The sequence below is a fragment of the Melospiza georgiana genome, chromosome 12 (genome assembly GCF_028018845.1).
Source record: "Melospiza georgiana isolate bMelGeo1 chromosome 12, bMelGeo1.pri, whole genome shotgun sequence".
Lineage (NCBI taxonomy): Eukaryota > Metazoa > Chordata > Aves > Passeriformes > Passerellidae > Melospiza > Melospiza georgiana.
Window position 1 is genome coordinate 6,306,065 of NC_080441.1, and position 23,657 is coordinate 6,329,721.

Below are 23,657 nucleotides of genomic sequence, written 5' to 3' on the forward strand. Positions count from 1 at the left end.
GGAGGTACCCTAGACACAGCCCCAGGTCAGGAGGAGTTTTTCCCACCAAGGAGGAAGCCTTCCACTTGCTGGGCCAGGATTCCATTGCATGGTTTCAAGACATGCATGGCTGTGAGCATCATTCCAGTTCTGCATCTGGCATTGCCTCTGAGAGTCTGCCTGATCAAGTCCCTCAAACACAGTGGTGGGAGAATCTATTTTCTGTGTCCTCTCCAGTTACTGGCTTCCCAAGCACACTGCCTCTTTCCAAAGCACATGGCTACTGTGTGAAAACAGGGGGGGTTATTGGGAGCAACTGGAGAGGCAGCTTTTGATGGCTGGAGCTTTCAGAGATTGCTCCTGTGGTTGTAATGTTCCCTCAAACTGGATGGTGACACATACCTAAGGGTATCAGCCAGCCCTGCTCCTGGCCCTTCAAACCCTGCTCTGAAATGCAACACTTTAGAAATATGATGGTTTAGACAACTTTAGTCAGTGAGTCAGTTCTGGATTATCAGCCCACAGAGGGAGGATACTGACTATCCCTCAAAAATTAGCAACCAGCAGGCTCTTGCCTTTGATGAATGTTATTTTAAAGAGTCAGCTCACTTCTCTTTGCTCCAAGAACACTTCCCATTAATCACTGCACAGGAACATTGTGACCTCCTCCCCCAATGGCTTTATGCCCAGGATGACTAGTTCAGCATCATCAGGAAAGAAGAAAGGGGAGAGGAGCTGGAGAAGATTTGGTCCCACCAAAGATGTGGGGAAGTGGATGCCACTAGGGGAAAGTCACTTCAAGGGATGAGATAGATGGGAAGTAGCATGCAAATGCTCACAAGTCTTCCAGACCTAAAAGTATTAGAAAACAACTAAACCTTTGCCTGATTCAGAAAAAAAAAAATAAATAGACAGTGGGAAAGGACTGCCAAGACATGAGCAGTTCTGAGCCTGGGCTGAGCAGGCTCCTGTTGCCTCATCTGAGAGATCTCCCTGGCTGCCACACACCCTCCCAGTTTCCAATGAGCTGTGCTGATTGCTATGACCACTGCTGTCTCACCATACCCAACCCCTGCAGTGCTGCAGTGAGTGCCTCAGTTCACTGCCTGTGCTGCTCTCCACCAGCTGGGATTTACCCAGCATGAGCTCCAGTTAAACAGATCAGGACAGTAGATAAAGCTGCTGAGGAAAAAGTTCCTTCATATGGATTGGGCTTCACATCTCAGTTTCTAGAAACTGGGAGAATCTGTGATTACTCTTAAGATAAAGTTAGTGATACCAGAGAAGAGCCTCTGGGTATGACTGAGCAGGGAAAATGCCCAGAAGCATCAATTCAGTGAATATTTACTCTAATTTGCAAGGTCCCATGAAAGGGTGGTACCTGCAAGCCCTGATCAGCCCAGAGCTGATTGCAATTTGCTCCAATAGTCTTTAAAACCACAGAACGCAAAACCAAGCAGTAACAGGCTGTGGGGACCCTCCCATTGAACAGCCAGGCCTAGCAAAACCCCACCACTAGCTTTACAATGCTTTCTTCCCATTGTATATATGGGAGGAAAGAATTGATGAAAGAAAGAAAATGTGAAAATATATTTAACATTCCAGACCTTTCTGTAGCTTACACTGTATTTACCAAGTGCTCTCTGAGGAATTAAGAGGAGACTCACTCACACTCTTACAGGTTGGTCAGGACCATCAGTGAAGGCATTAATACCGAGCTTGAATGTCTTAAAACTACCAAAGTGTGATACATGCAGCACCTTTAACGCCGTCCAGGCTTTGGGAGAGGATGGGGTGAGCCCCAGCCAGGGTGCTCAGGCAGTCCTGGGGAAGCAGCTTCCCATGGAACAGCTCTGCTCAGCAGAACATGGTCTGGTCAGCACCAGGCACAGGGAAGGGTCTTTCTCCAGGGACTCATCAAAATGAGGAAACCTTTGAACCAAGGTCAGTGGGGTTGGTGATGTGAGCCTGCAGGTGGGTCCAGACACAGAGCCCTGGGCAGCAGCCTGAGCACACACAGTTGGAATGGAAACAAAGAAAATACTGCCTCATTTTTGTTCCCCTGCTTTGATGTCCATGTCCCAGTGACAGAAATGCACCAGCCAGCCCTGTGCCAGCAACAGGAGGAGATTTCCATACAAAAACATGCAAACACAAAGTTGCCTGCAATAGGAAAATAGTGCAAAATGTATACTTCTTAATTTGCTACTGGAAAATATCTTTCACCCAAGATTTTTTCAATTTCAGATTGACAGTGCTAGCTTGTATTTCAAGCTGAAACATTTTGATATTCCAATAGAAATTGGCAAATCCTTTTGCTGGCTGGATCTCCTCTGAAACTGGCATTTTCCATAAAACACTTTGGAAGCCTTGTGTGACTGACAGCTGTCATACTGGCATCACAGACTCTCTTCTTTTATCCCTGTCATCTCCTTCCTTGTGTTTGAATTATCTCAGGGATTTTGGTTAAAAGCTCCCAGCAGAGTAGCAGCAGAACCCCTGGGATCCCTTCCTTCACCCCACGTGGTAGTTTAAGATCACGATCATCTCCAGCAGACAGTGCTGAAATAAGACTCTGCTGAAGGGAACAGGTTCTCATTTTCAACCAGGGCCTCTGGGGGCTCTTCTCTGTGGTGTGCTAGCTTGGGTTTCAGGCAGGTAAAGAATTCAGGAAAAAAATTACAGTTGGAATCTTTCTTTATCCAGAGGCAGAAGTTTATGTTTTCCACTCAATGTTTCTAGAAATAGCAAGAACAGCTGTTAAAGAAAACTGTCTGTTTTCAGAAAAAGAGAGAAACCCTTAATTTCAGATTTGAGATGATTTTTGCTTTGTTTAAACACACCTGCCATGTTCTAGCTTTCCTTTCTTTTCAACTTCATTTAAAAAATTGTCATACAGGGAACAAAAAACAGAGCTCTTTCCATTTTGAATGCCAGACTTTTGAAATCTCCAGCAGTTCAGGGTGAAAATTGCCAAGGAAAAGAGGGCAAAAAATGTTTTAACAGACAGCTAGACATTTGCTATCACAGGAAAGAATGAGGTAATTTAGTTCATCTAAAACACCTCGATCACTCGGAAAATTGAGCTGACATTTCTACACACACACTAAATACCAAGACATGAGCACATCAGAGGAGTTCCCTAGGCTGAAGATGCCAAAAACTGCCTGTCCTGGGTACCTGGCTTTGGGCACTGCTGCCCAGGAGATCCACTAAAGAAAAGCTGTGTTTCAGATAAGGGTGACTGAGTCACAGCCAGGACTCAAACAGCAAAGGCTAAAACAGACCAAAAATAACTCCCAGGAAATAAATGTTCTGGGGCAAGACTGAAGGGGGATTCTGCTCAAAAGAAGCATGACAACTTGACAATTGAAGCAAAATTATCAGGTTACCTTCCAGCCCCAGCAGCAGCCCCTGGGATGGCAGCCAGCTCTCCTCAGCTGGAAGCAAAACACCAAAGCACATCCCTAATGCCAGGAAGAGGCTCCCAGAACACAGCCAAGCCTGGTTCTTGAGGACACAGGGAAAGGCAAATGGTCCTTGAGTTTCACTTAGCCAGTTGTACCTGGACTCACACTTTTCAGTGTGTGGGTAACATACTACAGGCAGTAACACAGCCAATAAATAACCTTTAGCTCACAGCCAGGGGTACTCAGTGCATGATGCTCTACAGGATTAGGTTAGAACTGCCTCAGGCTGAGTGACACCTGCTGCTCTGTCTGGGTGCTCAGGTGCCTGATCCCAGCAGGCTGACCTGCTGTGTGAGGCTCTGGGGCATCTCCAGAAAACGTGTGCTTGGCTGCACACACTGGCTCAATGAACTCACTTACACAGCCAAGGAAAGGTTCCATTGCTTCTCTGAAAGCCACGGAAACAAGTAATGATTTATAGTGGTTTATTGATGGTCTGATTCTGCTACCTCAGGAGAAGAGTGAACAAAAGACAGGATGCTGACTCATGAGCAGAAATTGAGAAAAAAAGATGACACATTGTTCAAACCAGCCTTCAGAGCAGTGATGACATTCTGGAAGAGGCTAATGACTGGGAGAAATATCTGTGGGATTGACCTGTTTGTTTTAACTTTCCCAGGGCAAGTGTTTTTTAGCTGTGGGCTTTCATGTATATTAGGTGCAGTATTATTACTCACAAATCATCAGCTGGAAAGGAGAGACATTATGTCAGAGGACGAAAACTGACACCCCCCAACATTTGCTTCAGTTTCACCGGAAATCTGTCACCTCCCTGGTCTTTTTTGGAAGAGTCTGAAGATTTAAGTTCAATGTATCAGAGGTATTTGGCTACTCTGCTCTGGCTGACCACTGCAAGGCGTCAAAAGCTATTTTTAGACACATGAATAACGAAGGATTTTGGAGTGGATCCTGAAATGTCCCGAGCCTCAACAGGAATGTGGCAGTGGCACTCAAAGGGGCTTGTTTGCAAGTGTTTGATTTGTTCATTAGCTCTGAGCTCTCCATCCCAGTGTGTGCTGTGAGTCACATCTCCTCTGCCCGCAGCCTCCCCATGGAAGTGGCTCCAACTGGGGGGGTCTGTGCTTACTTGGGGCTCAGCCAGGGTCTGGGCAGTTCCACCTTCTACTGATGTGGCTGTGGGAGTCACAGCCCTGGCACAATCCCTCTGCATTGCCCCCAGCCCCCTGCCAGGCTGGCAGCTGGGGTTTGTCAGGGGACACAACTGCTGCCCTTCCTTGGCCGATCTGTGCAGCCCAGGGCTTGGGGCAGTGATTGGAGCTTCAGCTCAGTGTGCCTTGTCTTGTTTGTTTGGCTGTGTCCTGTCAGCTGAGACACCAAACTCCTCGACTACTGCTGTGTCTGAGGCTCAAGGGGTCCCTGCCAAGGCACCAGCACAGCTCCAGACCACCAGCATCAGCACGAGCATCACTGTGGCACATCCCAAAGGAGCAGGGTGCAGTGTCCCTGTGGCACATCCTGCAGTGTCCCTGTGTCACATCCCAACAGAGCAGGGTGCAGTGTCCCTGTGCCACATCCTGCAGTGTCACTGTGCCACATCCCAATCGAGCAGGGTGCAGTGTCACTGTGGCACACCCCAAACGAGCAGGGTGCAGTGTCCCTGCGCCACATCCTGCAATGTCACTGTGCCACATCCCAATCGAGCAGGGTACGTGGTTTATCGCACCTGGGGCCTCTGGAATAGCAGGTGAACCCCCAGGGACCGACGGGCACATGCACCACACTTTTTATCGCATCTCACATTCTTCTCTCCTGCAGCAATGACTGAGAAGCTCAGACCAGTGCCCAAGTCTGTACGGTGTTTCTCAAACCCTGAATTACATTTTTATTTGATTTTTCAAATTCTCCGAGAGACTCCCCGTTCACTCGGCATTCAGTGAGGCCTGGGTGCTCACTGGGTGAGCGGTTGAGGACGAACCCGGCGGCTCACCCCTGTCCCGGGCACCCCTCACGGGCTCTCCCGGGGTCACGGGCACCCCTGGCGGGCCCACCCCGTGGCACGGACACCCTCTCGGGCTCTCCCTGCCCGGTCCCGACGGTCCCGGGGCCTTTTTCCCTTCGGGGCGCCGCAGCCGGCCAGGGCGGGACGGGCGGGCCGCCAGGGGGCGCTGCGGGGCCGCGTGGGCGCCCTGGCGGCGGGGCGGTGACACAGCGCCCCCTGCTGGCTCTTGCCGCCGTTCCCGATTTCCCGGAGCCGTTCCCGATTTCCCGGTGCCCTCTCCCCGCTCCCGCCGCCGTTCCCGAGCTCCCGGTGCTCTCTCTCCGCTCCCGCCGCCGTTCCCGATCTCCCGGTGCCCTCTCCCGGCTCATTTTCCCCATTTAACGACGCTGCCGTGGCCCTTCCCGGTGGCTGTCGGTCTGCACCGGTCATTAGATGGCGGCACCCCAGCCCTGGGCTCCCCGCAACCCCGTGGCCATGAGACCCGTGCGGAGTTTCCTGCTCATTGGACTCAAAACTTCCTTTGGCACAGGAGCAGCCGAGCGAGCTGGGATGTGCGGGGGAAAACCCACAGGACACGTCCTGGTTACGGTGTTTGAGTGGGCAGAGGTGGAGGCACTTTCTCCACACCTCACATTCTGGAGCACAGCAAAGCAAACCTCCAGGGATAAAATAAAAATAAAAATAAAAATAAAAATAAAAATAAAAATAAAAATAAAAATAAAAATTTATGTCACTGGTGACATCGATTCCTGCATTTCACATACAGGCAGGGGTGAAGCAGCTGAGCCAGCGCAGGTGTATGAAGCACCTGTATAAAGCCCTGTTACAATGCAGATCTTATGAAGAGTCATAAGGCCTTCAGCAATGACAGGACCTCAGTGTGACACATTCTAACTGAAAAATACTCTGCTCTTCCCGGCCTTTGGTGATTCTCACTCTTTCCTGGGTGAGAGATGGGACAGGACACAGCCTGTCTCATGTGCCACTCTGGATCCTCAGCCTTCCCAAAAGCCGCCAGCAGCTCTGTCCCTCTGTCCCTCTGTCCCATCCTGCTCCTGCAGTGTCCCTGTGCTTGAAGGCTCTCTCCCATCTCTGTGGCAGCCACCCATGCCCAGCCCCTTGCCCACACACAGCCTGGGAGACGCTTTTCACCAGGTTTCTGTGAGGTGAATGTCAAGACAAACCCCACTTACTCTTGTCTGCATAGTGACAGAGGAATATTAAAGATTTAAATGAATTTGGGATCATTTACAACTCAAGGCATATGCCAGAGAAGAGGATTTTACTCTTGAGAAAGCTGAATTTTGTCCTCCTGTGAAAAAATGAAAAGAGTTGGTTCTCATTTTGATGTGTAAGAGACCCGGCCCATTCTCCACCGAAGTACCAGTCTCTGTGCAAACAATTGCACTGTGTGAGTTAACACCTCTCTTGTATGGAAAAATTACCAAGAAGAAGAAATTCCTGTACCTGAGTCAGGGATAAAAAATTTGTGAAATGATCAAAGTCCACAGTAGCAGTAAAGTGTCAGACCAAGTAACTTGGTTTTACCAGCTTAATAGTTATTCAGTTAGCTAATAATTACTTCACTGGCAAGCTTAACTCCTGCACAATGAGCACTGGGCTCTTTGACAATAGCAGCAATCCCAAACTGAGTACCAGCTCGGGTGACCCCTCTGGTGTGTTCAGCACTGTGTTTTGGGGGACAGAGCACCCTATGAGAAGACTCTCAGGTGTCTTCTTACCACAGTTAAAGCTAAAGAGAGAGGAACCCTCCAAGGAGGGATGTCGTTCCCATTCCTCTGACTTACACATTCCTGTTCCTACATCTCTGTGTTTTTCAAACTGAAGTCATTTGGTCTGGGTTTAGAGGGTGCTGCAGTGCTTTGGGTGATGTTGAGGTGAACCCATTTAACAGCTTTCATTTTAATCACTCAGAAGTGACTCAAAAAGTCTGTGAGCCCTCTGTGGAGCTGCACAAAGCTCATCAGGGCTTGTTAAATGATTCACAGCTGCAGGTTCATTATTCTGCTTGGAAAGTTTCTTCAAAAGGAGAGATAAGAAACAGCTCTTCAGAGAGGGCAATAAAAACCTTCTCTTCTTTTGGTGAAGTCACCTAATTTTAACACTTTGAATGCTAAAGAGTTATTTTAATGTAGCTGCAGGACTCTGTATTACACATATTGCTGGTTTTCAGTAGATGTATAGCTGGAAAATGATGTATCATCTTTGGTGACCAGTTACCTGCCCGAGCTCTTGCTGCCCCACTTGCAGCTTTCCCAGGCAGCCTGGGTCTGGCACAGTCAGAGCACACATGTTGTTACTGAGCAGCCCCTTCCAAACAAATCTGACTTTGGTGATCAGTTTTCATGTGTGGCAGAGCTGTAGCAGACTTGCTCTGCAGGGTTCCTGCCCTCTTTGCTTGCACTCATTGAGGGAGAGCACAAGGGGATGGCTGAGCATCCCAGCAAGAGCACCGTGGAGAAATGCACAAGGAATTGATCGGGCTCTGCTTCTCTTCATGGAAGTGTTTATTGGAGAACAACAAATCCAAGGAAACCTCAAAGTATCCCATGCTCCTGCCAGGACCAACGTGCCAGGCTAAAAGTGCTGCTGGGAGCAGCCATGGACTGCGTGAGCTGCAGGGAAGCACACGGCAATGAAACAGCATTTGCAATCAGGGCACATCCATGGCTGACTCCTCACCTGGGTAACCACAGCACTTCTTTGTGCAATGGGCTTTTCATGCTGAAAGAAGTCAAGACACGTGGAGACAAAAGTTTTGGTCATGTGTTTATGTCTGCCATGAGCAGCAGTCTGTGCTTTTTTGCTAATCCTCTTGTAAGAGGGAATATCATCTCCTTTTCATAACTCAAAAGTTGCACAAAATCCAGAGGAGAGAGAGGGTGCTGAACCAGTATTTTATTTGACTGTTAGCCCCAATGAACATTGGTGGATCAAATCTTACTCTATTACAACCACACAGATATTTTAACAGAGCGCGTATTAAAGCAGAGCATCCGGTGGGAGGTTGTGTGTAATCAGGAGGAAGTTTGCCAGACTTTTACAGAAACACTCACCTCAAAGAAATGATGTTTTTTAAGGCAGCTCAACACTGCCAGACTGCAAACTCCTACTGAGGAAAGCACTGCTGTGCAAGGATCAGCATGGGATGGATGTGCTCTGAGGAAGCAATGTCAGCTTTTCATCTGGGGACAAACCAATCCTTGGAGAGCTGTTGCCAGGTGAAGGATGATGCTGACAGGTGAGGGGTGAGGCTGACAGGTGAAGGATGATGCTGACAGGTGAGGGATGATGCTGCCAGGTGAGAGATGATGCTGACAAGTGAGGGATGAGGCTGACAGGTGAAGGATGATGCTGACAGGTGAGGGATGATGTTGGCAGGTGAGGGATGGTGTTGCCAGGTGAGGGATGATGCTGACAGGTGAGGGATGAGGCTGACAGGTGAAGGATGATATATCCCCTGCTGCCATGGGCAGATGGGCGGCCTGTGGCTTTGACCTTGGCCTGCACCATCCATCCATTCACACAGGGCTGAGGGATGCTGAGCCAGCGTGCTGTCCTGCTGAGGGATGAGGAGCAAGAACAGACTCTGATTTATTTAGCCCAGAGTAAGGAGTTTGACAGATCTCTGGGACTGGGTTGGGATATACATGCAAACTGCATTATTTGTTTTTATTGATTTTTTTCCTATGTAAAGAGAAGAACATTTGAATAAGTTTTACTAAGTTACAGTAACAATGTTTATTTGCATTTGTGATTGGTTTGTTTTTTTAAGAAGAGACATCTTGTTTATAGAAACTTCCAGATAGTAATAGTAGGGAAATGCCATTTGCAGAGTCATGGATTCCCCTTTTTCCAGAGAGTAAAACACACAGTTAGGAGTAATGTCTGGTTAATGCTGTAATTTACTTGTACCACAGAATTAAAGGTTTTGGTACTGCCTCTGTGGTGCCAGCTCCAGGCAGGACTCCACTGGAACCAAATCAAAGGTTCACCTGGTCAGAGCCAATACCTGAGCCCTGGGTATTTGCTCTTTGAGGAGATGTTCCTAATTCCATTTCCTCCCCTTAGCAAATCCTCAGCAAAGAAATTCCTGCAGATGTGAAGGAAAAGAGATCACTGTGCCTCAGATGAGAGCACAGACCTGAAGCCTTAGTGCTGTCAATGCCACTGGGATTTGCAGCGTCCCAAGCCATGCCAGGTCCCTGCCACAGCTGTAGTTGTCCTCCTCCTTCCCACAATAACTTAGGAAAAAGCAAGGTTAGTGTTACTCTTACTCCTTCCTCCCCTTCACAGTTTCTTTTTGAAATACAAATACATTCTCAGGTCACGCATTTTTGCACCCATCAAAGCATCTTGATTTCCAAATTGAAGCAACTTTTCACGCAGGCCTGCAGCTGTGACATGCTGCCAGTCTGGGTGGAAATGCTCAGCTAAAGAGGTGTAATTTAGAGTATTTTGCATGGGAAGACAAGCTCATTTCCTTTTCACTGTCTTTTGAAGCTCAACCCTTTACCAACAAAAGGGCTGAGCCAGTGCAGAATGGATACAAAGAAACTGGTTATTCTTTCTGAGAAAGAGGAGAACACAACTTTGGTGGCTTTTCATAGCCATAGGCTGAAGCTGGCCATGTGCTCCCATTGGGTATCTCTTTCTAGTGACCCAAACCCAGCTCTGAAATGTGGTGGCTGGCTCCACTGTGAGCCCCCAGAGCAGCAGCTGCTGGTGCCAGCTGTCAGGCACACACACCCCCAGGAATCCCAGCTATCTCTTGAATTCCAGAGGCACTATTTGGACCAGGACCAGCATCGGTGCACCCTGCCACTGGCGATGGAGCTGGAACACAAGGATCTGTGCTTGAGGCGAATGCTGTGGCACATTGTCAGATGCTCAGTTTAACTGAGCAGGGAATACATTACTGTTTACATGTTACAGGTTAAACTTCTTCCATCTCCTGCCTTTTGAGTTGAAAAGCTGCAGGTCTGGTCTGCTGGTTCCATCTCAGACAAAGGCAGAATCCTCAATTCCATAGCTGCTTGAAGGCTGCTGCTGCTGCTGCCCACAGGATAACTACAGGACAGAGAGACAGGCTGACCCAGAGGGGAAGGGCTGCCAGGCTGGCACGGAAGCCACAAAGAACACAGCTCTTGAGGACTGGTAAAAAATAAAATACTATTGAAAGTGAAAATAATTTAGATTTTATGCCAAAGAAATGTCAATTCACAAAGTTAAAGCCCTAACAGTTTACATCAAGCCGCAGTGTGTAGCTGGTGTGTGTATAACCAGTGTAGCTTCCCCATGAAAGGCTTTGTCTGCTGTTAAATAATTCTTTTCATTTTTTGCTGACTGATGGAACTGTTCCAATGAAAAATTCACTCAACACCCCTCATTCTGGAGCCCACAAGTGGGCAATTCATCCCTAGAGAATTGTGATACCTGAGAGAACAAGGTCCTGAACGACCCAGTCAAAGGTTGAAGTTTGCATGCTGTTGGTTGAGTTGATGGTCACCAGAGCCCTTTCCCAACCAGTTTCCCCATGATTTTGCAATCCCTGTGTGATGCTGCCCAGCTGTCAGATGAAAGGTTCAGCTTTCCGCCACGATCGGCTGCACGCTGGATATGTCGGTCCGTGCGGAGTTCCTCTGTGGGGGTGCCTGTGCCTTCTGGCACGTGCTGCTCCTCCTGCAGGGGCAGTTGTCAGGCTTGGCCCGGCGGAACAGGGGGGAGAGGGGCTGCAGAGCGTGGCCCTGCGCCGAGCTGCGGCGGCGGCACACGCACAGCAGGCAGCGCAGCTCCGCGCGGAAGCTCTCGTTCAGCCAGCAGTAGATGAAGGGGTTGTAGCAGGTGCTGCTCATGGCGAACCAGTGGAAAGCAAAGTAGAGAGCGTTGCTGCTGTGGATGGCCCTGCAGGAGAGCAGCACCACGTAGCAGTTGAGGGGGAACCAGCACACGGCAAACACAACCACCACCACCATCAGCATCTTCAGCGTCATCTTCTTCTTCCTCTGGTGGGCATAGTATTGCTCCATGGTGAGGTCCCCGATGGCGTTCCTCAGCCACAGCTTTTTGGCCACTATGGTGTAGGTAATGGAGATCACAAGCAAGGGCAGAACGTACAAGAGAACAAACGTAGTCAGGTCGAGGTACTTCCAGAAAAGATCGGCAGGAGGAGGGAAGCTGGGGAGGCAGACCATTCGGATGGTTCTGTTTCTGGAGATCAAAGAGAAAGAGCTCTCAATTCCACTAGCAGCTGCACACATCTGAGGACAAACAGCCCAGACATTCAGACAAGTTTCAGTACAGGTACAGGTGGCAGAACTCATTTGGTGTCATAGGAAGGTGCCACTTTCAATGGAAAATTTTACTCTAGGTCTGACCTTTGGCTCCAGTGAAGGTTATCTTAAACAAATCCCCAGGAAAAGAAAGAAATCATCCATATTGGCATCTGTATCCTCTGCTGACAAAGGGGCTCTCTCCCCTGTGCCTGCCCCAAGTTACATGGTTGAACCTCTGAGCCCAAAACAGCTACTGAACCAACCTGGAAGCAATTCCATTGATTTTCATTGTCCCTTTGTGACAGACACAGCACCCATGTGAAGGGAACTAAAACTTCTCTGTTTTCACCACCCTTTCTGCTCTAATAACATGGATGGAGGGGTGTGGCCTTGGCTTATCTGGGGCTTTGCAAATATCATACAACAAAAAATATGTAAATGTCTTACCCAATATAAAAACTTGTCAGAGTCTGATAAATGGCGTGGGGCAGTGAGAAGCAGCTGGCCATGACCCAGATGATGATGATGCAAATCCCTCCTTTCACCATGGACATGCGTGGCTTGAGAGGGTGCATGATCACCTGCAGAGAACAGCAACTCCTGAGGATTTACAGTGTCTGGGTCACTCTTTGTGCCCCATCTTGCATTTGACATGCAGCAGCAGCTCCACATCTCTTCAGTGTTAAAAGGCAGAGAGACTCACTTTGCAGGATTTCAGGGAGCACAAGGAAAATGCATGAAGTTGTGTGTGTATTGGATGTTACTGCTGGCCCAGAGCCTGAGCACAGATTCTGTGTGACCCCTCAGAGACTCCAGAGATCACGGTGAGATCTCTGTAGAGATATATGCACTCTGGAGGATTACCTTAGGCAATGAAACAGTAGTTAAAAATAGACCTATCACGGCATCCAGATGATCTCTTGGCTGATGAGGTCTTCGGTATTTTATGCATGTCATTTCTAGTCCCATTATAAATACCTTCTTAATCAAGTAGTACAGCTCCTCCAGAGTATCTGTCTGCTATGGAATTTCTCAGGATTAGCAATATTTATAGAGGCAATTGTTGGCTTCTCTTTAGTCCAGGACATCTCCTCACTTCTGCCTTTATCTCCTTGGGCCATACTAATTCATTCCAGCCCTGAGGAACCCCCTCCACTGAATTTAAGGGCATGTATTGTTTGCCCTTAATTAAACACTTATTGATACCAAGCCATGCCTTGCAATCAACCCAGAATCTACTGATTAAAATGAATCACTGTCAAAGTGCTTTGATTTCAGGAGCCGTAATATTGCACATGAAATGGGCAGACTGTCAAACTCTTTGTGGTGAAAGGGACAGAAGTGGCTGATTTCTGCTTTGGCAGTCCCCGTGATTCTCTGACACCAGGTGGAGCCAGTTCCTGGTCTGCAGTTCATCCAGCCACGGCATTTATCACCTGAAGTTGCTTTTCTGTAGCAACTGTTTCAGTGACTCCAGCACTGCAAGAAATCCAATCTACCTGAGAGCTCACCTTGCTGGATCTGGCCTCCCAGCACTCAGCACTCATCAGCTAAAGAACAAATTACAAACTCTGTTTCACTCAAGGAAACACTTCAGTCTGTACTGATTGCTTGACTTGAAAGTTTTTCCTGGCTGGTATCAGGGCTGGAGGAGGAGAGAATTTATCACCTTGAGCTGGATGAGTTAACACAGTTCTTACTGTTTCCAGCCTAAGGCAAGGAATGGGGCAAGCGTCAGAACAGACTCTCATAAATCTGTGTGCAGAGATCGTGTGGGCTGGCTGATGTTTGAATTCAGCACTCATTCCCTGTGCTCTGAGGCAGGGCTGAGGAGGGCAGGGAGCCCACAAGCCCAGTGGCTCAGGCAGAGCAGGGCTGGACCAGGCTGTCTGACACTGATCTGAGTTTTCAGAATCTCCAAGAACAGAGACTCCCACTAACCACAACCTCTCTGGACAGCCCATTGCAGTATTTCATCACCCTCACTGTAAAAAACACGAGTGTTTTGTCCACTGCCATGGAAGCTGGAGTTCTCCCCTCTGTTCCCCGAGTCTCAAAACAGTGCAGGTTTCAGGCACTGGGATTTGAGGAGGAAACAACTGTGTATTTAGCACATTATTTTCCAGCAAGCACAGGAGTGGTGTCTTCAACATACCTGGTGCCGGTCCAGTGCGATGGCAGCGAGGGTGAGCACAGACACATGGACAGAGCAGTACTGAACAAACCTGCTGATGTGACACATCAGCTTCCCAAACACCCAGGTGCTGCTCACAAACCTCACCTGGAGAACAGACAACATCAGATTAAGAGGAGCAGTACTGAAGAGAAGCAAATTGGCTTCCCAGGTGCTTTAATACAGCTTCCTGAGGCTTTGGAGGTGCTTTATCCTCCTTTTTTCCTGGGGAAACAGTGACTGTGCAAGAGGGTCTCAAAGTGAGGTGAGACTTACTGCACTGTGCAAACCCATGGCTTGAGCAGTGCTCTGTGTACGTTGTGTACGTGTGTACACTTGTAAATTTACCATGGCCCTTCTGAAACACATAAAGAAATCTTAGCTCTGAGGCTAAAGCTCTGCAGGGCACACTAGGTGCCTCCCAGAAAACATTATACCTTTGGATGCTGAAAGCTGCACAGTCTCCAGACTTAGTGAGAGAAATCCATGGAATCCATCTCACCTGTTCCCAGAGAGGTCTTACTGATGATGGCTTTTCTGCATAGGAGAATGTGCCAAATTGCCTCATTACCTTGTTATTCCTGACTGTGTAATATTAATTACAAATTAATGTCACTCATTTTCCTGCAGATTAAGCTAATTTGAAGTAAAGTATATTTACTACAAAGCACCTGTCCACAGAAAATTAGACTAGCTAATCTGTTTTCAATTAGTCTAATTAATTTCCCTGTAGGGGTGACTCTTGCAGCATTGACTGTCACTGAACTGCAGCAGTGTGCTGGATCTCTGGAGCTGGTGCAAAGCTCATTCCTGAGAGAGCTGATAGAAATTTAATTACACGTGCCCAGTGTGTGGCTGTTTGTGTGTGAACACACAAGAGGGCACCAGGCTCTCCCTGAACAAATTACAGGATGCAAATCCCATCAGAGCAAGGCAGAGAAGTGCCACCAAAGAAACAGCATCAGTTTAAGAAAGGATGAATTCCAATAACTAATTCAAAACCTGCTTTTGGAAGGCTAAAGAGTGCTCTGGGCAGGGATGAAGCAGGAGGATTTTGAACTGGAGTGCTGGGTTAAATCCAGGAGCAGAGTCCTGTGTACAGGGCATGTGTAGTCTGTGACAGTGGGGCAAGAAATTAATCTTTCATTTTTCCCACCTCATGCATTTAATAGTCCTTTATATAATATATTTATAATATTCTTTTATCTCATCTATTTTTTAGTCACTGAAAATAAGAAAAGGACCATTAACCCCAGGAAGCACTGTCTGTAGTGGCCGAGGGAGGGACATGCCACCGACACTGTTCAGTGTAGCCTGAGCACTTCCCTGAGATGTTGCACAGGGACTGACCTGGTTCATGTTGTTTCCATAGGAAACCAGCCATTAGCTGGATTTTCTTGTGTCAAACTTGTCCCCACTTCCTTCCCCGTGTACAGGCAAAAAGGGCTTCCAGATCTGTGCCTTGCCCAGGCAGAGGGGGAAGGCTGCAGCAGAGAGAGCCCTGCAATGGATTGGAGGGGATGTGAGCCTCCAGCTCCACTTGCTCAGGGGGTCTTTGGGATGGGGGCCATGACTGCACCCTCTCCAGGAGGCAAAAGGGGAATGGGGGCAAAAGTAAGTCTGTATCCCAGCCTGGTCCCTGCCCCTCAGTCGCAGTGCACACAGCTGACAGGCACACACAGACACCGGCTGGACGGGGCTCACCAGTGTGAAGGGGGTGTTCAGGGTGGTGATCATCACATCAGCAACAGCCAGGTTGACGATGAAGAGGTTGGTGGCAGAGTGCATCCTCTTGTTCTTGATGACCACGTGGCACACCAGGATGTTGCCAAAGAGGGAGATGCAGATGATCACAGAGTAGGCGACGATCAGCAGCGCCTGCACTGTCCGGCTCTGGGACTCGCCCTCGTACTTGGCTCCGCTGTCAAAGTCGCCCAGGTCCTCCAGGTTCAAGTCACTGTGGAAGAAGGACTGGTTGGGGAAGCCGTACAGTGCAGAGAAGAAGCTGGTGGTGTTGTGGTTCTCTGCTCTCCAGAAGGGCTTGGGCATGTACTGCAAGGGGAACCAGGTGTGCTGTCTCATGGCTGGGGCAGCTGAGCCCTGGTTCAGCCGCACTCGTCAGCGCCTTCTGCCAGCTCAGCTGCTAAAGCCAGTGGTTGCAGGAGGGAACACACACACTTGCCTTTTCAAAATCTGCCCCATGGTTGCAAATTAGAGAAAAGGATTGATAAATGGGTCCTTCTGCCTGTGCTGGGGACACATCAGCTTCACCTCAGAGGCTCCCTGTAGGCTGTCCTTAAGTCCCATATGTCCCCCTCAGAGATGCTGATTCAGAGGCTGAAATATCAGAGATCCCCAAACACTTTCTCTCTGCACCAAGGAAGAAATCTTAGTGAACAATTCCTTTTGGGCACTGTTCTTCTTCAATCTGCAACTTATCCTCAGAAATCTGCTTTAGTAGTTCTCCACACAGTCCTTAATCCATCACGTTTCTGTTTCCCAAGAGTTTTCAGAGCTTGGCAGAAACAAAAAATCAAGGGATGTCTTTCGCTCTGCTTTTCCCCCTCCAAGTATCTCTGACAACTCAGTGAAGCAGCTTTGCTGAGCAGCAGAATGGTCCCTGTGTTCCCTGTGATATACACAGCTGCCAGATGACACACTGCACAGGAAGGAGCCAATGGCAGATCTCTTCCCAGTTTTTCCTGAGGTGTATCACAACCCACACGTGGGCAACAGCACAGCCTGACATGTGCAGATCCAGAGAGCAGCAAAACACAGACAGAGGGTGGATGTGCTATGATCTCCCCTGTCTGCTCTCTGCTCTTCTCTGGACCCCCAGCACAACTGCTGCGTGGGGGTGAAGCATCTTCACTGCTCTATGGCACCTCTCTTTCTCTTCATCCCAGAGATTTGGCAGAGAACATCTGAGGGCCTTGTGCTTGGCCCCAGCCCCTTCCTGCTCTCATGTGGTGCAGAGGACAGAGTGAAAAGTGAAATGCAATCTGACAATAGGAGCAGCAGCCCAGCACGCACAGGGGGCACTCAGAATGGCCACTCTCTGCATCCCGGCTGGGCTGGGGTCTGTGCTGACCCCGGGGCACTCAGGCACCTCTGGCATCTCTGCAGCAGCCTGGCAGAGGTGCAGGAACACACAGAGCTCCATCCCTGGGCTCCTTTGCTGTATATGGCCCCAACAGGCCCCTTTGTATTTCCCTGCCTTTTCCCTGCTGTGCACCAGGAGGGAGAGGGGGCACAGCAGCACTTGTGTTTTGTCCACTGCCACAAAAGCTGCATTTCTCCCCTCCTCTCTCTCTCTGCTCCCTGAGTCTCAAAACAGTACAGGTTCCAGAAGCTGGGATTTGAGGAGGAAACATGCACATGCATGAACCCAACAGCAGTGAGATGTCCCAGGTGCTAGAGGGGGTGACTCTCATCCCATATTCCTGCAGAACAGATTTATTCTCTTGCAGGTACAAATACTTCAGCAATCACACACTGGTTTGCTGCAGTTATTATTCACTTGCAAACATTCTGAGATGCTCAAAGCAGGATTTGGGGCTCATAATGCATTGGTGCTGGCTCCTCTCAGGCAGACAGACAAAGCATAGGAGAAATGCACTTTTGCCAACCCATCCAGGCGAATTGTGCCACCCCTTGTTTCTGTAGAAGATTTTTGGCTTTCACATGTTGACACTACTTGAGACACAAATTATTGGAAATTTTCATTTTTGTGAGATTATTTAGCATTCTCCTTGTTAGTAGTGCTCTTTTGAAAAGAAATATCAGATTGCTGAAATGTCATTTGAGATGCATATCCACCTTCTGAACAGATCTAATGTAATCTCATCAGCAGATCAATGTTGATGAGGGCCAGAGAAATCAGAGCTATACTATAAAAATTCAGATCCTTGGGAACATGAAATCACCAGATTTCAAGCATTTTCACAGGACATTGCCATGGTTCATTGCCTTTGCTCATGGAGGCCAAGGGGCCTGTTGGGAACAAGTCCCTGAGCTCAGTGGGTTCATGGAATCTTTCCTCTACTTCCCTCCAGGGAGTTTTTCCTGCCTGACAGAGAGAAGTGAGATAATTCAGCAGTCACACTCATTGTACAGCATGTAAAAGCATCCAGGGTCGAGGCTGCTTGCACCTGCACCTGAATTTAGGCTTATTTTAAGGAAATGAATTCTAAAGACATGAGTCATCTCCACTACTGGACAAAATTTATTGATGAGACAAATCATAATAGCAGTGGAGATTTTCTCTGCAGGCTGTTACTACAGGCTCAGTCAGTACATGCTTTCAAATGCTTGCCCCTGTCTGCTCCCACGAAGATGTACAGAAAATGCCTTCATCACTGGAGTATTGAGCTCAAAAACTGAATAAAGTTGTCCCCACAGGTCCCTGCAGATTGTTATGTTTCATATTTATGAGGTTTGTAAAGACTTCACAAGAAGGCAGATGGGAAATTCTGTGAACCCGAGGCCACTGCATTAAAACTTTCCTAATGCAGATATTCCCATCATGTTCCAGCTGTGGGTTTTTTGGGTTTCTTGCCTTGGTCTTCTCCATCCATCCTTCCCTGAGCTCCACTCCTGATGCTGAGTGTGGGGTCCCCATGTCATCAGGAAAGGAGGTGAGAGCTGCTGGAGATGAAGTGCTGCTCTGCTTTGGGTCTGCACTCAGGACCCCCAGAGCTGATGCCCAGAGCACCCACCAGGAGATTCCAGCCTCTGAGAGAATCCTCTCCTGCCAGCTGGGAGCTGGGATCCCGGCAAAACTAAACCAAGCTCTGCTGGTGCAATAATCAGATTTCTGGGCTGAAGAAGAAAGTGTCTCTGCTCTGCCATTCAGAGCTGAAAGCAGCTGGAAGCAGGCAGGAGGTTTCAGTGCCTGAGCCTCATCCAAAGGGAGAAAATTCAACAGCTGAAATTGTCAAGTCCAAATGAGGAAAATTCAATTCAATGTGTTTGTTGCATCATTCACCTTCTTGCAAGACTTCTCTGCCCTAGAGAGGTTCATAGTTTACTCTTTTCTATGTGAAATAAAAGTTTGATAAATAACAGAAACAACAAGAGCTATAGAACAACCCTTGACATTTTATTTCACTCAAAAGGTGTGTTAGAAATAAAGGTCTGGTCGTTCCTTTCATACCGTGAATCTGCAACTTTTTCTCTTTTCATATTTGCTTTAATGCACTTGGGACACTGTATTCTTCTCCATTTGCAATGGTTATTCCTGCTTTTGTGACTCAGAAAACGTGGGACGAACAGGAACAGGAATTTTACAGGACATTTCATGGACTTGATCATAATAAATAACCCACATTTGGTGATGACAGAGTGAATACCCCAGTAATACACTAAATAAAGCAGCTCTGTAATTCAGACAGGTGCTAACCATTCAAAACCACACTGCACACCATGCCTTTCTGTGCAGGTGAGCCAAGGTTTGGCTTCTGGGGAGGGAAAATTCTGCTCAGCTCCAGCAACATGAGGGTCATCTGTGTGTTCCTCCATCCCACTCACATCAATCACTGTGTGCTCCCTCCTGATATGTGGGAGCCATTGCAGCTATAACCCAGCTTTTACAAAACATTTTCCCTTAATGAGGGCAGACTTTTGGGCAAAATCATAACATTTACCACTCTTAATGTGGTCACTTTACCAGTCCCAATGGCTCTTGTTTTTTCCCTGAGAAAAATCCCTGTTTGGGGGAAAAATGTGGAAGGAAGCTGCTAGGCACAAACTGTCTCTGCCAGATACTGAATTATATCCCCTTGAAAGAGAATTTGAGGTTTTATTCTCAGATTTTTCTTGGAAGCAGTGTAATTGGATTCTCATGCTACAGACAGACAGAGGGAACAAACAATGGAGGACATGTGTGGGATACCAGGGTGCTGATGCTTGACTTAGGAGCTGGAAATAACTTCTTCAGACACACTAGGCCAGCCTTTCTGCAGTGAAGCCTGACATCAGAATTATTCACAGTGAATTACTGGGGAGGAGCTGCATGCACTGTAATGGACCATGTCCTTTCCTAGAGAGCAGCCTGGCTTAGCTGAGTGTCCCGGAGAAACTCCCCAGGGCCAGAGGAAGAGTCAGCTCTAGCTCAATACAATGTACCTGGCAGGTTTACCATGACTTCTCTACTGTAGCTGCAATTATTTCTAATTCCATGTGCCAGACACCCAGAGAGGAGCAGCAGACAGAGCAAAGCACTGGAGGAGGGCAGAGGAAAGCTGTTCTCAGCTGAAAGGACAGAGTTCTATTCTAAAACTTCAGTTTATTCCCCATGGCTATCCAATGGCTGTGAGGTAAAGCCAAGGGAGTCTCTGGTGGCTCAGGACATGGAATTTGACATGCACTAATGCAGAAGATTGGCCCTGGGCAAAAAAGGCTCAGCAGATACAGAGGAGACAGGATGTGCAGGGGAGGTGACATGGCACCTGTCACTCCTGGTCCCTCAGGAGACAGGAGTGAGCACTGCCATGTTCAGGAAATGTTGGGGGTTTTTCACTTTCTAGAGGATTCAATACCAGGAGGAAAAGGCCAGGTGGGTTTTCCAGGTGGGTTGTTCCAGAGCCAGCTGACCCTGGCAAAGGGTGGGCAGCTGCTCCTGAAGCCTCTGTCAAGCCTTTTTAGTTTAGTTTGAAGGGACCACCTCTGGAAGGAAAACTACTTTGAAGTTTTGAAAAATAACCAAAAAAAAAAAAAAAAAAAAAAAAGAAAAAAAAAAAAGAAAAAAACCACAAAAACAGACTGACTATAGAACAGCTACAAGTGTTCAGACAGAAATCAAGAGCCAGGGTCCTTGAATAAGTGATGCAGAAGATAAAGTATGATTTGAAAGGAAACATTTCTGAAGACAGGGATGCCGTGAGCCCTGAACATACAGTCCCAAAACCCACCCAGGAGCAGCAGCTTTCTTTTTGAGAGAGTGACTGGAGAATAGGTGATATTCTGAAAAAATTGCTGGTTTTTCACTGAAAATCTGAATGAAAGCCAGGACATAAATGCCATCACCAACCATCTGAAGTTTTAGCTATGGACAATATATTTTACCTCATTCAATTAAAAAAAAATTAAAAATACTTTGCTATATTTCAGGAGCAAAGACTTCTCTAAATTAATAAAATTTCCAACTTCGGTCTCTCAGCCCAGAGTTCAGTTGCTGAGTTTGGGCTCTTGGCACAGAGCTGGAGGAGGCAATGCCTCCAGGGGACGTGGCCCTGTGCAGGGGTGCCTCAGGGAGTGCAGTGGTGCTCCAGGACAGTGAGAAACAGAAAATGGCCTTGTCTCAGGTGTGGGAGGTTGGCTCTGGAAGCAGCTCAGCCAAGAGATCAGCCCTCACCCCACCTGCCAGCACTCATCTGCTCCCCAGTGCCCTTCACATCATTGCCAGTCTGGGCATCTCCCACTGGGATTCTTTTGCCCTTAAAGCATTCACAGCCTTTTGCAGTGCCTCTTATTTCCTCTTGGATTTTGTTTGTTCTTTTTTATTTCTTCAGATATTTCAGGGGCTAAGTTTTGGAAACACTGATGACGATTCCAGCTTGGGTCAGTTTGCATTCTTAGTATGAAAAGCATTGCTTGCATTCATTCCCTTCTCTCCTTTCAACTGCCCTTTATCTGAGTGCTCCAGGAAAAGCAGAATTATCCATGGCTTTGTTTTCTCTCCTTATAGCCCCAGCTGCACTCACTACAACTCCTGGCTTGCAAGGGGGAAAAAATTTACATGTACTTTTTCCTTTAGATGCCAGCTGCCACGTTCCCAGATGATCTGTGAATGCCCAAATCTCTTCTCAACATCCACATTTCAGGGGCAGAGGCAGCACACACCCCAAAGACAAACCTCTCTCTGGCACACCAACATATTGGTGCCCCTCCTGAGAGCCCTCCTGCTCCCTGGGCCCCAGAGGCTCCTTGGCAAGCACAGGAGTGATGTCAGTGCTCAGAAGTGAGCTCCAAACAAGGGCTGGGGCTGGAGGAAAGCTTGGCAGGATCCTGCTCAGCGCTGCTTGCTGTGCAGCAGGGGCACAGCTGGTGTTAAAGGGGTTTTGACCATTTTGACCATTTCCCAGCCCAACCCTGCCTGCGTGTGCCTCAGCACCTCCTCACAGGGATGGAGACCAAGGGCAGGGCTCAGGGTGAAATGCACAGCCCCACTGCTGCCCTGATGGAGGGGTGATGGCCCTCACAGCTCCTTCCTCTCACTGACTGACCCATTTCTGAGCACAGACCAACTGCAGCTCAAAACCAGCTGCTCTTACGGCACAATCACCTGAAACCTCCCAAAACTGTGCTGTTATGTAAAATTACACAGCTGCTATCCTCTCTCCATAACATCCCAGCCTTTCTTCTTTGCCTGGTTGCTGGTGCTGGGGGAAGCCAGGTGGGTGGTGTCAGCACTCAGTTCAGGGAAACTGAGAGCCTTGGGAGGGGCACAAACCTGAGCCCAAACTGCTTGGGTTTGGCTTTGGGTAGTGTAGCAGGAGGTGGTCTCAGAGCAGCTCTTCCCAGCTGAGAGCAGAAGCTGGGCACAGGTGCCAGGAACCACCCACCACACCCCTGCTGTGGTCCCACAGCTCCCACCTGGCAGCTCCAGCCTGAAGTGAGCACAGTGCAGGTGGCAGCAGCTCGGTCTGGAGGGACTCCATGTAACACTTGGATTTGAAGGAAAGCTGGGAAGAAAAGAAGCTGAATGTGTATCCAGGAAAGGATGTTTGTTTGAGCTGGTCCTAAAGATAAAGATATATTAGAAAAACCACAAAACCCTTTGGAAGTATCCTTTTTCCTCTTCAGTCTCAGTGTGTCTCCTGCTGCAGAGGTCTGATGCTGGCACCAGGATACAGAGCTGTGGCACCATCCCCTGCCCTGGCACAGCCCCCTGTATGGGGGGACTGCACTTTTTTCAAGGTACCATCAGTAATTTGATGAGGTGAGTTGGCAAAGGTGTGGGGCATTACAGGGGGTGTTTATATAAATTACTGTGTAGAAGTATTTTTAAGACAGAAGAGTGAACATCCACGTTGAACCTTGCTCTCTGCCCATCACCTGCCCAGGGCAGCCAGGAGAGCTTGGGGCACCACAGCCTGAACTGCCCACTCCTCACCTGGGCATCAGGGAGCTGTGGGCACCAGGACACCCAAGGAATGGGTGCACTGACCCTCCTGCAGCTCAGCACATCCTCCCTGCTGCTGCCCCAGGACTGACCTCAGCGCTGCTCTGCTGACCCTCAGCTCATGACAGCACCAGGCACCTCTGCAGTCCCAACACCATCACCCCATCAGTCTCAAACTCTTCTCCAGTAAACCACTTTCTCCTTTAAAACCTTTCCCAAAACTTTTTTAGTTTCCAAGTTACTGGTATTTTAAAGTTCTGATCCATACTGTAAACTGACAGTGATCAGCAGAGTAGAAATTATCTGGTCTTGTTTTCTCCCCAGCACACAACATTCCACATTACAGAAACACAAATACATTCCAGATGAATTACTTGGCAGTGAAAGTGTAATGAGACAGCCTTTGTTCTTCTTTATTTCTCTGTAACATGAGTGACAGGAGTATGGGGAAAAAAAAGGAAAAAAAAAGGAAAAGAAAAGAAAAAAAGTCAACCTCACCCAGCTAAAATAAGCAAGAGACAAGAACATCTTCATTTGTTCCCTGTTAAGCAGAAGGAACACAGCTCAGCCAGACCCACTGGCAAGTGCTGAACCCTTCACTGTCCTGGAACTAACAATAAAGGAAAAAAATGTTCTGAAGGACAGATAAAGCCAT

General features: G+C 48.2%; 1 protein-coding gene across 1 annotated transcript; it reads right to left on the bottom strand.

Moving 5' to 3' along the window:
* Positions 1 to 10,568: 10,568 nt before the first annotated feature.
* Positions 10,569 to 16,081, bottom strand: LOC131088584 (G-protein coupled receptor 83-like). The gene is made up of 4 exons (XM_058032753.1): positions 15,583 to 16,081; positions 13,861 to 13,986; positions 12,153 to 12,286; positions 10,569 to 11,640 (listed from the first exon to the last, which is right to left on the bottom strand). The coding sequence occupies exons 1-4, from the start codon at positions 15,958 to 15,960 to the stop codon at positions 11,016 to 11,018; spliced, it is 1,263 nt and encodes a 420-aa protein (XP_057888736.1). The 5' UTR covers positions 15,961 to 16,081; the 3' UTR covers positions 10,569 to 11,015.
* Between the last annotated feature and the right edge of the window lie 7,576 nt (positions 16,082 to 23,657).

Excerpts from the sequence above, each read along its gene's own strand:
- LOC131088584 (XM_058032753.1), bottom strand. The coding sequence starts at position 15,960 with ATGAGACAGCACACCTGGTTCCCCTTGCAGTACATGCCCAAGCCCTTC. Across the intron at positions 13,987-15,582 it reads TGAACACCCCCTTCACACTG|GTGAGGTTTGTGAGCAGCAC; the intron begins GTGAGCCCCGTC and ends TCTGTTCTCCAG. Across the intron at positions 11,641-12,152 it reads CTGACAAGTTTTTATATTGG|AAACAGAACCATCCGAATGG; the intron begins GTAAGACATTTA and ends TTTGATCTCCAG.